The 13,765-nt window shown below is 45.3% G+C and overlaps 1 protein-coding gene across 3 annotated transcripts in view; it reads left to right on the top strand.

Annotated features, from left to right (window-relative positions):
• The window catches only part of ZNF41 (zinc finger protein 41), a 55,454-nt gene that overhangs the window by 21,064 nt on the left and 20,625 nt on the right, over positions 1-13,765 (top strand). For all 3 annotated transcript variants that reach the window (XM_005614095.4, XM_070258599.1, XM_070258598.1), the window contains exon 2: positions 6,510-6,756. In XM_005614095.4, coding sequence (XP_005614152.2) covers positions 6,685-6,756 — 72 coding nt within the window. In that variant the 5' untranslated portion in view covers positions 6,510-6,684. The remainder of the gene's footprint in view (positions 1-6,509; positions 6,757-13,765) is intronic.

Below are 13,765 nucleotides of genomic sequence, written 5' to 3'. Positions count from 1 at the left end.
TCTCTCTGTTGTTGTTCACATGTGTTTATTTCTATTCTGTCTTCAAGTACCCTGATGTTTTCTTTTTCTTTTTTTACTTTTTGTTAAGATTATGATAGTTTACAACCTTGTGAAATTTCAGTTGTACATTATTGTCTGTCAGTCCTGTTGTAGGTGCACCCCTTCACCCTTTGTGCCCACCCCCATCCCCCTTTCCCCTGGAAGCCACTAGTCTGTTCTCTTTGTCTACATGTTTAACTTCCACATATGAGTAGAGTCATACAGAGATTGTTTTTCTCTATCTGGCTTATTTCACTTAACATAATACCCTCAAGGTCCATCCATGTTATTGCAAATGGAATGATTTTATCCTTTTTTATGGCTGAGTAGTATTCCATTGTGTATATATACCATATCTTCTTTATCCAATCATCAGGTGATGGGCACTTAGGTTACTTCTACGTCTTGGCTATTGTAAATAATGCTGCAATGAACATAGGGGTGCATGGGACTTTTGGAATTGCTGATTTCAAGTTCTTTGAATAGATACCCAGTACACTGATTTTTTCTTTTGTTCTCTCCATTCTGTTGTTGAGCCCATCCATAGACCTTTTTGTTTCAGTTACTATATTTTTCAGTTCTAAAATTTCTAAAGTTGGTTCTTTACATCCACTGTTTCTTTGCTGAGATGTTCTGTTGTCTCATTTGTGTTAACTGTTTTTCATAATTGCTTAATGAAGCATTTTTATGAGGCTGCTCCAAAATCCTTGTCAGATAATTCCAACATCTGTGTTATCTCAATGTTGGCATTTGTTCATTGTCTTTTCTCATTTCAAGTTGAGATTTTCCTTGTTCTTGGTATGATGCCTGACTTTTTCTTATGTTCAGGACATTTTGGGTATTATATTATGAAGCTCTGGAACTTTTTTAATCCTCATGGTTTAAGAAGCCTCCTTTGACAGAGCTCCATTTGGTGAAGGGAGAAGTTGTCTCATTACTGCCAGTGGGGATGGAACTCCAGGTTTCCAGTTGGCCTCTTTTTGTGGGGGGCTTCTTGTTATTGCTTAGTGGTGGTGGGAGGTCAGGCTCCCTACTAGGCCTCTGCTGGTACCACCCTGGCTGGGAGGGGGAGAGGCACCTCATCACTGCTTCCCATGTGATGTCCGTTGACACTGTTGGCAGAGATGCCTTACTGCCGAGCCTTGGTGAGAGCTCCAGTAGGCCTCCTCTGACATCACCCTATCAGGGAGCAGGAAGGGCACTTTGTTATCTCTGGAAGCCCAGACTTGTCACGTGGTCTCCACTGTCACTGAGGGATGGGGGAGGAGGAGGCAGTTGTTAGTGCCCAGCAAGGAAGAAAGATCCAACACCCTACTGGGCTTTCTCTGACACCTCCCCAACAGGAGGCAGGAGGCTGGGGGCCACCTTCTTACAGTCTGACAAAGGTGGAAGTCTAGGCTCTCCACTTGGCCTTGGCTGCCATTCATACGGGTGGGGCTGCAGTATTTTCTGTGGTGTTTAGCTGGAGTAGGTCCATCATTGTCTAAAAGCTTTCTGTCTTGCTAGATTGCCCCTTTCCTAGTCTTTTGGCTAGAGAGAGCAGACTTTTCTTGGGGCAGTTTTTGTCTGCGTCTATTGGTATTTCTGGGTTGCTGGCTTCTCCAGCACCAAGTCTGGGATATATGAGGCTAAAATACCCAGAGAACTCACTGCCACGTCATTTTTTGGGTCTTAGGGTCCCTAGCCAATCTGCCTTCTTCACTCCACCTTTGAGTCTTCCTATGTTTCGTATATGTCCAGAGCTTTTAGTTGTATTTAGCAGGAAGAATATGTAAAATTATATCTCCTCCATCTCCAGAAGAGGAAGTTCCTGTAATTATGATTTTTAAGACTTTGTGTGGTTCCGTGCATTTCTGCTGATTTTATTTGTATATGTTGAATGACCCTAGGGGTTTATGCAAGTTAGTTCTTCTTTATTTATTATATATTTTATTATTAAAAGAGGTCCCCCTTTTTTGTTAATCTCTTGAGCACTTTGGACCTTAATTTCCACCTCAATAATTGTGTTTGCATACGTGCTTCCATTTTCTTGCATTTGCCTTGTGTATTGTATATTTAAAAAAATCTTTATTGAATTACAACCTAATACAGAAAAGTACACACATTATGCATGTTCAGCTTGATGATTTTTTAACAGACTGAGCAAACCTGTACAACCACCACCTAGATCAAGAAATAGACCACTATAGCCCTCAAGAAGCCCCCTTTCTGTTCCTTTCCAATCACTAACCTCCTCCCAGGGGGTACCAATATCCTGACTTTTAATAGCATAGTTATACATGTTTTTGAAATCTATATAAATGTAACCATACAGTATTCACTTATAGACCTTTCGGTCTGGCTTCTTTGGCCAACATAATGTTCGTGAGATGAGATTCGTGCATGCTGTGTGTAGTACTTTGTTCACTCTCTTTGCTGTATACTATATCCTTGTATAATATAGCACAACTTGTTTATCTATTGTAATGTTGATGGGCATTTTCATAATTTCCAGTTTTGAATAAAGCCACTATGAACATTATCGTTTCTGTCTTTCGGTAAACCTCGGTCTGCATTTTTCTTGGGTATAGACCTACGAGTGGAATAGCTGGGTCATAGGATATTGCCTATGTTCAGCTGTAATAGATACTCTCAAACAGCCTTCCAAAGCGTTTGTACTATTTTATGCTCCTAACAAACAATTTATGAGTTTCAGTTGTTTCACATCCCCACCAGCTCTTGGTTATTTTCTCCTTTTTCATTTTAGCCGTTTCTGGTGTTACAGAAGAATATCTTATTATAGTTTAATTATAGTTCCTTGCTAACTAATGAAGTTGAGCATCCTTTCCTGTGCTTATTTGCCATTTGTATATCTTTGAGAAGTGCCTGTTCCTTTTGCTTTTTTTCTATTGCTCTTATTGATTTCTAGGAATTCTTGAGATATTCGAGAGATGAATTGTTTGTCAGATACAGGTGCTGCACTTAATTTCTCCCACTGTGGGATGGCCTTTACACTCAATTTTGTCTTCTGATAAACAGAAGTCCTTAATTTTTCTTTTTTCAGGGGAGGATTCATCCTAAGCTAACATCTGTTGCCAATCTTCCTCTTTTTCTTTTTCCTCCCCAAAACCCCAGTACATAGCTGTATGTCCTAGTTGTAAGTCCTTCTAGTTCTTCTATGTGGGATGCCACCACAGCATGGCTACTGAAAGATGAGTGGTGTGGTTCCACAACCCGGAAATGAACCCGGGTACCCTAAGTGGTGAGCACCAAACTTTAACCACTAAGCCATCAGGGCAGCTCCAGAAGTCCTTAATTTTAATGTAGTCCAAATTAATAATCTTTTACTCTACAAGATATCAAAACTTAATATGAGGCACATTAATTAAGACAGTGTAGTACTAGTCCAAGAATAGACAAATAGATCAATGGAAATAGAGAGTTCAAGAATGAACCCCCACACATATGGTCATGAGGTGACACGGCAGAGCAGTGGAGAAGGGGTAATCTTTTCCATAAGTGATGCTGGCTTATCTTGATATCCATATGGAAGAAATGAATCTTGACCCTAACACATGCCACACACCAATCCTTCCCAGGAAGACTGTAGATCTAAATGTGAAAGATAAAACAATAAAACTTTTAGAAAAAATCGTTAAACATCTTTATGACCCTGAAGTAGGCAAAGATTTCCTTAAGTCTTAATGAGTGCTGACCATAATGGAAAGAATGATAAATAACATGACATGTTTCTGTCCAATGCTTCATTTCACATCTTTGTCTCTTTTTTTTTTGGATGTGTGACGACTATAGTTTGTTTTTTGACCCAATCCTATAGTCTTTATCTTTTATAGCAGAATTCAGCTCATTCAACTTAGTTGAATTATAATATATTTAATTTCATGCCTCCTATTATTTTATGTTTACTATTTATTTTCCTTGGTTAATATCTCTTTACTTTATCTTTTCCTATTTTTGCTGATTTGGTCACGTTTCTCTTAATTCCCTTCTAGGTTCTTATTACCTTGGAATGCTGATAGTTCAGGATTTTGATTATTTTTTTAAATATTTTATTTTACTTCATTTATTCCTTCTCTAACACTCTTCCCTTCTTTATACAGATCCAAGCTTTTGATTTATATAATTTTTACTTTGCCTGAAGGATTTCTTTTAACGTTTCTCTTTTTTTGGTGAGGAAGATTGATGCTGAGCTAACATCTGTGCCAATCTTCCTCTATTTTGTATATGGGATGCCCCCACAGCATGGCTTGATTAGCAGTGTATAGGTCCATGCCCGGGATCCCAACCCATGAACCCTGGGCTGCTGAAGCAGAGCGTGTGAACTTAACCACTATGCCACCAGGCCAGCCCCTTGATTATTTTTATCAATTTCTGCTAGTAGTTGCCTTCACCATTTTACAAATATGATTGCCTGTATTTTCTCAATTGCTGAATCCAAATAATATCAGCTCTAGTAATAGAGATGCTATATTTGCCTTCTCCTCATTTCACTCAGTAGATTTTCCCAGAGTATTTTCAATTTTCCACTTAGTAATAATAATAATATTATTTTTTCCAAGCGCCCAATTGCATTATTTTTCTTTATTCAAATATAACTATATATCACTTGCAAAGATCATTTCTCAAAACTGCTTTCCTCTCATTTTGAGGTTTCCATAACTATTCAGTGTAGAATTGTTTAGACTGTTCTCTTGAGTATTCCCTCGAGATAGGAATATTGGCGTATTTATGCTATAAATGCTTTTATGTCTAAAATTGTCACTTTTGCTCTGAAAGAAGAATAGGGTTGAGCCCCAGCTTGGGTTTAAAATTCTCGGATCTCAGTCACTTTCTCTCAATAGTTTGTAGATGTTTTCTTCTAATATGGCTCCCACTGTTGCAAATAAGAAGTCTAGTGCCATTGTGACTCCTTCCATTGTAAAGAACACGTTGTTTCTGCCTGGAAGTGTTTTAGGTTTTCTTATTATCCTTTAAATTAAATGAGAAACCAGATTTGGGATTGATTGGGTTCCTCTGGGAGTCAAGGATTGGGGCAGTTTCTGTGGGGGAGGATCAGTCAGTTAGGGTCCAATAGGATTAGATAACCCAGGGCCTATAGATGTCATTCATATTGGAGCAGTGAGTGACAGTCTTGGGGGATCCTTAGAGGAAAATAATTGGAGACGTCTGTGGATAAGTGATTGGGACCTCTGTAGAAATTCTTGAGGTTTTGTAAGAATTGGAGATGTAAGTATCTGAAGTCACTGATTGGTCATGAGAGTTATTGATTGGGACACTGAGGTGGTGAATGATCAATTGCAAACCTGGGATCACAAGTCTCTGGGAGTCAGTTTTGGGGGTCTTATAGGAGTCATTGATTGGTACCTGTGGACATCCATAATGGCAGGACTGTGTGAGTTGGGATGTGATGGACCAGAAGGTCTATTATTGGGAGTCACTGATTCTGTATATGGGCTGTGAGTTATGTGGTCCTATAGGAGGGCAGGTTTGGCCCACCAGGAGCATTGAGCAGACCAATGGCTGGTTTTCTTTTGAGGGTGTGTGGTGATTATTTGAGGAGCCTATGGAAACCAGTTGACAGCACCATTTGGGACACAGTTTTTGTCAAGTAGTGTTGGTTAGTGATTTCGAAGCCTGTGCAGACATGCTGGTTTTCAAGGGCCCAGATGGAATTGAGGGGAGGGGCAGATGAGTTTACTTTTTCATCTTTGGCAGAAGAGAGCGGACTGTATAAGTTGTCCAGAATGTACACTGAATTATACAGAAGATTGGTTTATGCACATGTGACAAGGTCACCCCTCAACCAAAGCACTTTGAAGGCAGCAAGAAACAGAAATAATGTTTATTGTGACTCTGCCATAAATAGAACACCATATGGCACAATAGTTACAAAAATGCACTTTGGAGCCAGGCATACCTGAGTTTGAATCTCTGTCCTCCCCCCTAATCTGGGGATCTTGGGGAAAATTTCCTAGTATTTCTGAACAGCACTATCTGATGGCAAATGGGAATAATAATAATAGTAATACCTGGTTCACAAGATGAGTGTGAAAATTAAATGAGCCCCTAATAAAATATGCCTTGCACCACGTAATACTGGCAAGATTTAATATTAATGGCATGTGCTCCAGGTGCCAAGTGCGAGTGAGTGCTTTAGAAGCATCACTTCATTTAACTCTTAACAATCCTAGGAGGTGGGTATTTTCATCCTCAATCTTAAGATGAGGAAACTCAGACGAAAGTGACTTCCCCAGATTCCAGCTAGAATGTAGAAGAGCTATTCTAACCCTCGTTCATTTTACACCAAATCTCATGAGCTTTTCCCATATTCTATGCTAATACTCGGTGTTGGTTTTACTGAACTTTTCTCTTCTGTAGTATCCAGCACGGAGAGCCAGCCCTTGGTGCTCCCAGGAAATGTTCATGGAGTGAATGTGGAGTGACTGACCATGTGGACACTGTCTTTCCAGGGTTTCTTGGTGCCTCTGCGGAGTCCCTGGGCCAGACCCCATAGTGAAGGCTGCAGGATCTTCCTTCTGGCCCCAGCAGCTCTGGCTGAGTCCACAGGTGCCCGCCTGGCTTCAAGCTTCTGGGAAGAGCGGAGTTGTCAACAAGAGAGCCGGAGGGCTGAGGCCCGGTGGGAACATGCCAGCTAACCGGAGCTCTCCCCAGTGGTCCTCAGCCCTGGCTGCAGAGAAACATGGCAGCTTGTGTAAGGTGAGAAGGGAGAGGTCTCTGGGGGCAGGAGCTCATTCAGTGAGGAGATGACCCAGACCTGTCACCAAGGCCTCAGGGCAGGGCAGGTGGCTCACAGGGAGCAACATATTCCAGACAGGCTGCCCCTGAGACAAATCATCCTCCTGCTGAGTGAGCACCACGTGGCTGGTGTCCAACATCCGGAGCCCTGTGTGTTTCAGTGGAAAATGTGATGCAGCTGATGGAGGAAAGGTGGGATGGGAGGGTCAGCCCCACACCTGGGGGAGGGGAATGCAGCTCCCTGCAGGGTGTTTGTGGGTGCAGTTGAGGTGGGAGCGGCCACCGGCCCTAACCAGAGAGATGCTGCCCACTGACTCCCAGCACAGACCCTGCACTCTCCATTGGCTCTTTGCAGACGCTCAGCCAATCCTCAGCAGACCTCCTTTCCCCTGCTCTCTGGGGGTTCGCTGACTCCTCCTCTGTCTTGGTCTAGGGCAGAAGAATCCTTTTCTCTGGAACTGAGAGGATGGCAGGGTAGTAGAGTGACCACAGTCTCTAGGGCCCTTCTAATTCTTCCTCCTCCTTTCGAAGATGAATAAAATGGCCTGAGAAGGGACAAGACTTGCCCCGCCACCCAGATCGTGAGTGACAGCAGTGGAGTGGAACCAGGTCTTCTGAGTGTGTCCCCCACCCTCACCACACTACAGCCAAGACCAAGTTTCCCACTGAAAATTCCCCTCGAGATTCTGTAAACAGAGGAAGACGATGAGAGAGCCAGACCCTGCTCGACAGCTCCCTCCTTCTGACCTTCCTGTGGATGCTGTCACCTCTGGCGACAGGCTGATTGTCACAAGGACTCAGGGCCATGTGGTCATTAACATAATATTACACTTTTAAAAATTATTTTGATTTTTTTAAAGATTTTATTTTTTTCCTTTTTCTCCCCGAAGTCCCCCAGCACATAGTTGTATATTCTTCGTTGTGGGTCCTTCTAGTTGTGGCATGTGGGACGCTGCCTCAGCGTGGCTTGATGAGCAGTACCATGTCCACGCCCAGGATCCGAACCGACGAAACACTGGGCCGCCTGCAGCAGAGCGCACGAACTTAACCACTCGGCCACAGAGCCAGCCCCAAAATTATTTTGATTTTTATTATTTCATAATTTCGTTATTTCACAATAAAATTTTAGAAAATGCAGATAAGCAAATAGAAGAGACTAAAGCATTACTTGTAATTCCAGCAGTACCCAAAGTTAACCATTGTTAACATTTAGCTATATTTCCTTCCTTTGAATGTGCATGCATGCACGTATGTGGGGCTATGAGTGTATGTACATATCATACATATATATATTATCTAGCTCAAGTTTAAAAATGGAATCACAGTATTTGGTTTTTTTCTTTTTTTCTTTTTCAGGGGAAGATTTGCTCTAAGCTAACATCTGTTGCCAATCTTCCTCCTTTTTCTTCCGTTTTTGCCCCCCAAAGCCCCAGTACATAGTTGTGTATAGTTGTAGGTTCTTCTATGTGGGCCATCACCACAGCATGGCTACTGACAGACAAGTGGTATGATTCCATGCCCAGGAACCAAATCTGGGCTGAGAAAGCAGAGTGCACTGAACTTTAACCGCTAGGCCATCAGGGCTGGCTCAGTTGTCTCCTTTTTAATTTGGCAATTTAACATAATTTTCTAGGCAATAAATATTTTTCTTCATACACACATGATGCATAGCATTGTATCCTGTTGATGAACTATAATTTATTTGACCAATCCATTATATGTACATTTAGGGGGTTTCAAGTTTTATGTTGTGATTAAAACTGCTCTGGTGAGGGACCAGCCCCATGGCTGAGTGGTTAAGTTTGTGTGCTCCACTTCGGCAGCCCAGGGTTTCACCAGTTCAGATCCTGGGTGTGGACCTAGCACCACCCATCAGGCCATGCTGAGGTGGTGTCCCACATAGAAGAACTAGAAGGACCTACAACTGAAATATACAACTATGTACTGGGGCTTTGGCAAGAAGAAGAAGAAAAAGAAAAAAAAAGATTGGCAACAGATGTTCGCTCAGGTGCCAATCTTAAAAGAAAACAAACAACTGCTGTGGTGGAATTCCTACACCTAAATCCTTTGGCCCAAGTCACTGAAATTCTATTTTGAGTCAACGGTCTAGGGGCATTGAATGGTTAATGAATTGCTGCCTAACAGCAGTGCACTTTCACTCTGGAAAATTGCCCTTGGTCTAGACTCTGCTCCATCATATCAGTCACAGACCCACAGGTTGGGGCCACGGCAATGTGGTCCTCCTCAGTCGTTTTGCACATGACCTCTTGCCTGGCCACTATGTGGGAATTTCTAGATGAATGATTCTGGGCGCTTCAAGGCACATTTCTGCACTCAAGTCTTCCTTCCCAACCATAAATCTCTGCCTACTTGCAAGAAGAGATGGAAATGGCTAAGACCCTGGTGAATTTTATTTATTCATTTATTTATTGGTTACATTCTTGGTTTTTCGTTAAATGTCAAGGAGCAGGGAATGGGCAGAGGTACCAAAGAACCAATAAAAATGTCCCCAGGAGTGGGGAGCAGCCAGGTGGACCAGGAAATAGTGACTAAAGCTGGAAAACAGGCAGAGGGGTCAATAAGAGAAAGAGGGACAGGGAATAGTCACAGGGAACAGCTGGCGGGGCTATGGTGCACTTAGTGGAAATGAAGGACAGCCAAGGGACCCAGGGGACAGGTGGGGAGCACAGTGGAACAAATAGAGGAAACGGGAAATACAAGCCAGTGGCCAGGGAGCAGCAGAGAGACCAAGAAACAGTGGTCAGGGCTGGAGAAGTGGTAAGAGTGGGGAGCGAGGAAGAGCCAGAGAGTTGGAACACAACCAGAGGGACCTCGAAATAAGAGGCGGGACCAGGAGATAGAGGAGTCAGAGAGCAGCTAGAGGGAACAGGGACCATCCAGAAGGATAAGGAAACAGAAGACGGCCAAAACGGAAAAAGCAAAAAGGTTTGGTGTTGTGCAGGACAAGCAACTTCACGAGGCACTAGGGTTTGGAGGAGAATCTGAGGGGATGGGGAAAGGCAGAGGTCCCGGGAAACAAGAAAAGGGGAGAAATGGGAAAGATGAGCCTGAGAGCCGGCAACAGCCAGAGGAGGCGGGGCCCAGCTGCTGAGGCTGTGGAGGACTTAGCGGGGCAGGGAAGGGACGGACCCACAGCCCAGCTGGAGAGACAGAGGAGGGCCTCCGGGGCTGAGGAGTAGCCGAGGGCACCAGGGCCACATGGAACAGGAACAGTCGCTGAAGTCAGGGAAGAGCAAAGCTGTGCTGGACACTAGGTGTCCACTAGAGGTCCCAGGGACTAACCAGAGAACTAGGGAACAGCCAAGTGGGCATTAAAAGTGTGTCTGGTGTTGGATAGCAGCCTGACTGAGCAGGGAGCAGCCAGAGGGACTAGAGAAGAGCCAGGGTATCCATTCCTGAAGCTAGTTAGCAGCCAAAGGCCCCGTGCAGCGGGCACTGGGGTTAAGAGACAGTTGCAGAAGCCAGGGAGAGGCTGGGAACAGCCAGAGTTCCCTGGGATAGGGGGACATGGGTTTCCTGGGCTGTGGGACTAAAACAGGAAAAGTCCTGGGCAAACTGGGACGGTTGGTCACCCTGCCCAGGAAGCAACCAGTGGAACCCGCCAATAGACATGATGTAAGTGATGGAAAAGTGAAAGTACAGGATCCAGCTGTGGCAGAGAGCCCACAGAAGTAGTCTGCTTTGGTGGTCAAGAGCCTAGGCTAGGAGCCAGGTAGACCAGCGCTCCACAAAGTGTGGTCCGTGGACCAGACACAGGAGCCTCAGCTGAGAGCGTATTAGAAATGCGTGCCAGGACTGCCCAAGGGGCAGGGAAGAATTGGGACCAGAGAGCAGCCAGAGGACTCAAAGGGCAGTCAGTCTGTGTCAACTAGAAGGAACGAGAAAGGCTCAACAGGACCAAGGAACAGCCAGGTGGACGAGGGCACCATCAGAAGAACGGTGCCCCAGACTAAGGATCAGCTAGAGGGACAACTGTTGAAGGGAACACACGACAGGAGCACCAGAGATCAGTCAGGGAAGAAGAAACAGGAGGCATGGAACAGTTCGAGGGACCCAGGGACAATCAGAGGAAACAATAACAGGGCCATCAGAAAGAGACCAGGGAACACTCAGAAGGAACAAGAAATGTTTAGAGGGAACAGTAAACAGAGAGGGACCAGGAAGAGTCAGATGGGGACCATGTAGAGGGAACAAGGACCAGCAGAGGGAGCAGGAAGAAGCCAGGAGACAGGAGAGGGCAGGGTAGGCAGGGAAAGCCAGCGGGAGGAGCGCAGGGGCACAGTCGGAGGGAACAGGGACAGACAGAGGGATAGGGAGCAGCCAGAGGGAGCAGGAGAGACCAGGGCACACCCAGTCGAGGGGGGCCATGCAGACAGGCTGGGGATCTGGCCCCGGGTGAGGGCACAGTGAGCCAAGCACTCGCTGCACGCTTTCAGCCAGCCTAGGGTGTGCAAGGGCAAGATCAGATCACAGGAGGTGAAGCAGATGTGCTGGGGCAGGAGTGAGAGCAACTCTGAAGTGGGATCACTGAGCCCCAAGGCCACTGCAGAGTACCACACAGCAGATGGCCAGGGACAGAATGGGCCGCCCAGCACGCCCGAGGGTGAGAGCTCATAATGTGCTGGGACTGAGATGACCCTGACGGGAGATGTCGCTGTGTGTTCGCTGGAGAGCTGTGAGGAGCTGGAGTGGGGAATCATCACTTAGGATGAGGAGGTCCTTGTAGGGGCCCCGGTGGTAGTAGGGGACATGCCATCCTCCGGGGCAGAAATGGCCCAGAAATCAAACCTTTTCGTTTGTGGCGGGTGAGGCCGGAATCTGGGGGGGGGGGGGGGGGGGGGGGGGGGGGGTCCGTGTTAGCAACTTTGTACCTAAATCTCTAGCTCCAAAGTCCCCTCCAGCACCGCACAGATGCCCACCCAGCCAGGCGGCCAGGCGGCCAGGTGCCAGAAAGCCTCCATTTTGTTGGGGAAAGGGATCAAAAAGGGGCATGCGTGGGCAGTGTACTTTGTATCTGTTAATGCTCATAAAGCCTGGCATGGTCGTGAATGTGGCCTTAGTGACTCCCAGGGAGGGAGAGACAGAGAGGGTGGTCTTTTGCCCACCAGCTTGGGCTGCCAGCTAACAGGTAGCAGCAGCACTTGTTAAAATGTTTAACAATGTCAGAATATTTTCATTCTTCTGTAAATAGCCACTCCTCCCCCGCCCCCTGCTGTTCTGTCCTGGGGTAACCAGCAAGAGAGGCAGGAGGATGGGCAGACAGAATGAGAGCTTCCCTCGAGTCTGACCCCAGGGCTCTCCCTGGATGACACCCTTGGGTGGTGAGGGGGGACAGGTCAGGTGTGTTGCCAGGGGCACAGGTGGAGGTCCTGCTCTCAGCAACCCTCGGGGCTGTGCTCAAGAGAGCTGGAGGGTGAAGTGCCAGGACGTGGCCCAGTGCTGGCAGATCTGCCCGGGGGCTGCTGGGGGTGGAGCCGGTACTGTGAGTTCCTGGCTTCCTCTGCAACCCTGGACGCGGGGGACGGCCAGGGCCCCCAGAGGCCAAAGGGCCTTTTGATGAAGAAAGGTTCCTCATTGCCTCACAGTCGAATCCTCAGTTCTTTTCTTTGATGCTTAGTGCATTTTCTGTCTTGTTTAGGAAATCCTCACCCATCCCAAGGCCTAAACGAATATTCACCTATATTTTCTACGAAGAGTTTGAAAACTTTGCTTCTTTTGAAACTTTTGATTCTTTTGAAATAATTTCAAAATTAAAGAGAAGTTAAAAGAATAGTGCAAAGAACTATATATGCCCTTCATCCAAAATCACCAATTGTTAACATTTTGCCAGATTTGCTCTCATTCTTTTCTCAATTTATGTATGTATGTATGTGTGTGTATGTGTATACACACAGATATATTTAAAACTTTATTTTCTGAACCATTTGAGAGTAATTTGCAGACGTAATTCTCCTTTACTCTTAAATACTTCGATGTGTATTTCTTTTTTTTTTTTTTTTTTTTTTGAGGAAGATTAGCCCTGAGCTAACATCTGCTGCCAATCCTCCTCTTTTTGCTGAGGAAGACTGGCACTGAGCTAACATCCATGCCCATCTTCCTCTACTTTTTATTATATGTGGGACACCTACCACAGCATGACTTGCCAAGCCGTGCCATGTCCACACCCGGGATCCAAACCGGCGAACCCCGGGCCAGCGAAGCGGAAGGTGTGAACTTAACCACTGCGCCACCGGGCCTGCCCCGATGTGTATTTCTTTTTTTTTTTTTTTTAAGGATTTTATTTTTTTTTCCTTTTTCTCCCCAAAGCCCCCTGGTACATAGTTGTATATTCTTTGTTGTGGGTCCTTCTAGTTGTGACATGTGGGACGCTGCCTCAGCATGGTTTGATGAGCAGTGCCATGTGTGCGCCCAGGTTTTGCACCGACGAAACACTGGGCTGCCTGCAGCGGAGCACGCGAACTTAACCACTCGGCCACGGGGCCAGCCCCCCCGATATGTATTTCTTAAGAACAAGGACATTCTCTTACATAACTACACTACAATTTTCAAAATAAGAAATTTCACATTGCTATAGTACTATCTAATATACAATGTTATTTATTTAGTTATCTAATATACAATGTTTATTATTTAGTTACCTAATATACAATATGTAATATGCAGTTCCCCCAGTTGTCACAATAATATCCTTTATAGCATTTCTGCTGATCCAGGATCCAATCCAGGTTCCTGTGTTGCGTGTAGTTGTCACGTCCCTTTAGTCTTTAATCTGGAGAAACTGTTCCTTAGCCTTTCCTTGACTTTCATGGCACAGACCACTTGGAAGACTCTCCCTCAGTTTGGGTTTGTTTCTTGCTTCCTATGAGGCAATCTAATTAAGCATTAGATTCAGGTCATTCATTTTTGTCAGGGACATCACAGAAATGATGCTCTGTTCTTCTCAGGGTCA

This window comes from Equus caballus, chromosome X, assembly GCF_041296265.1.
Source record: "Equus caballus isolate H_3958 breed thoroughbred chromosome X, TB-T2T, whole genome shotgun sequence".
Lineage (NCBI taxonomy): Eukaryota > Metazoa > Chordata > Mammalia > Perissodactyla > Equidae > Equus > Equus caballus.
Note: the sequence above shows the minus strand (reverse complement) of the source record. Positions and strands in the feature narration are given on the sequence as shown.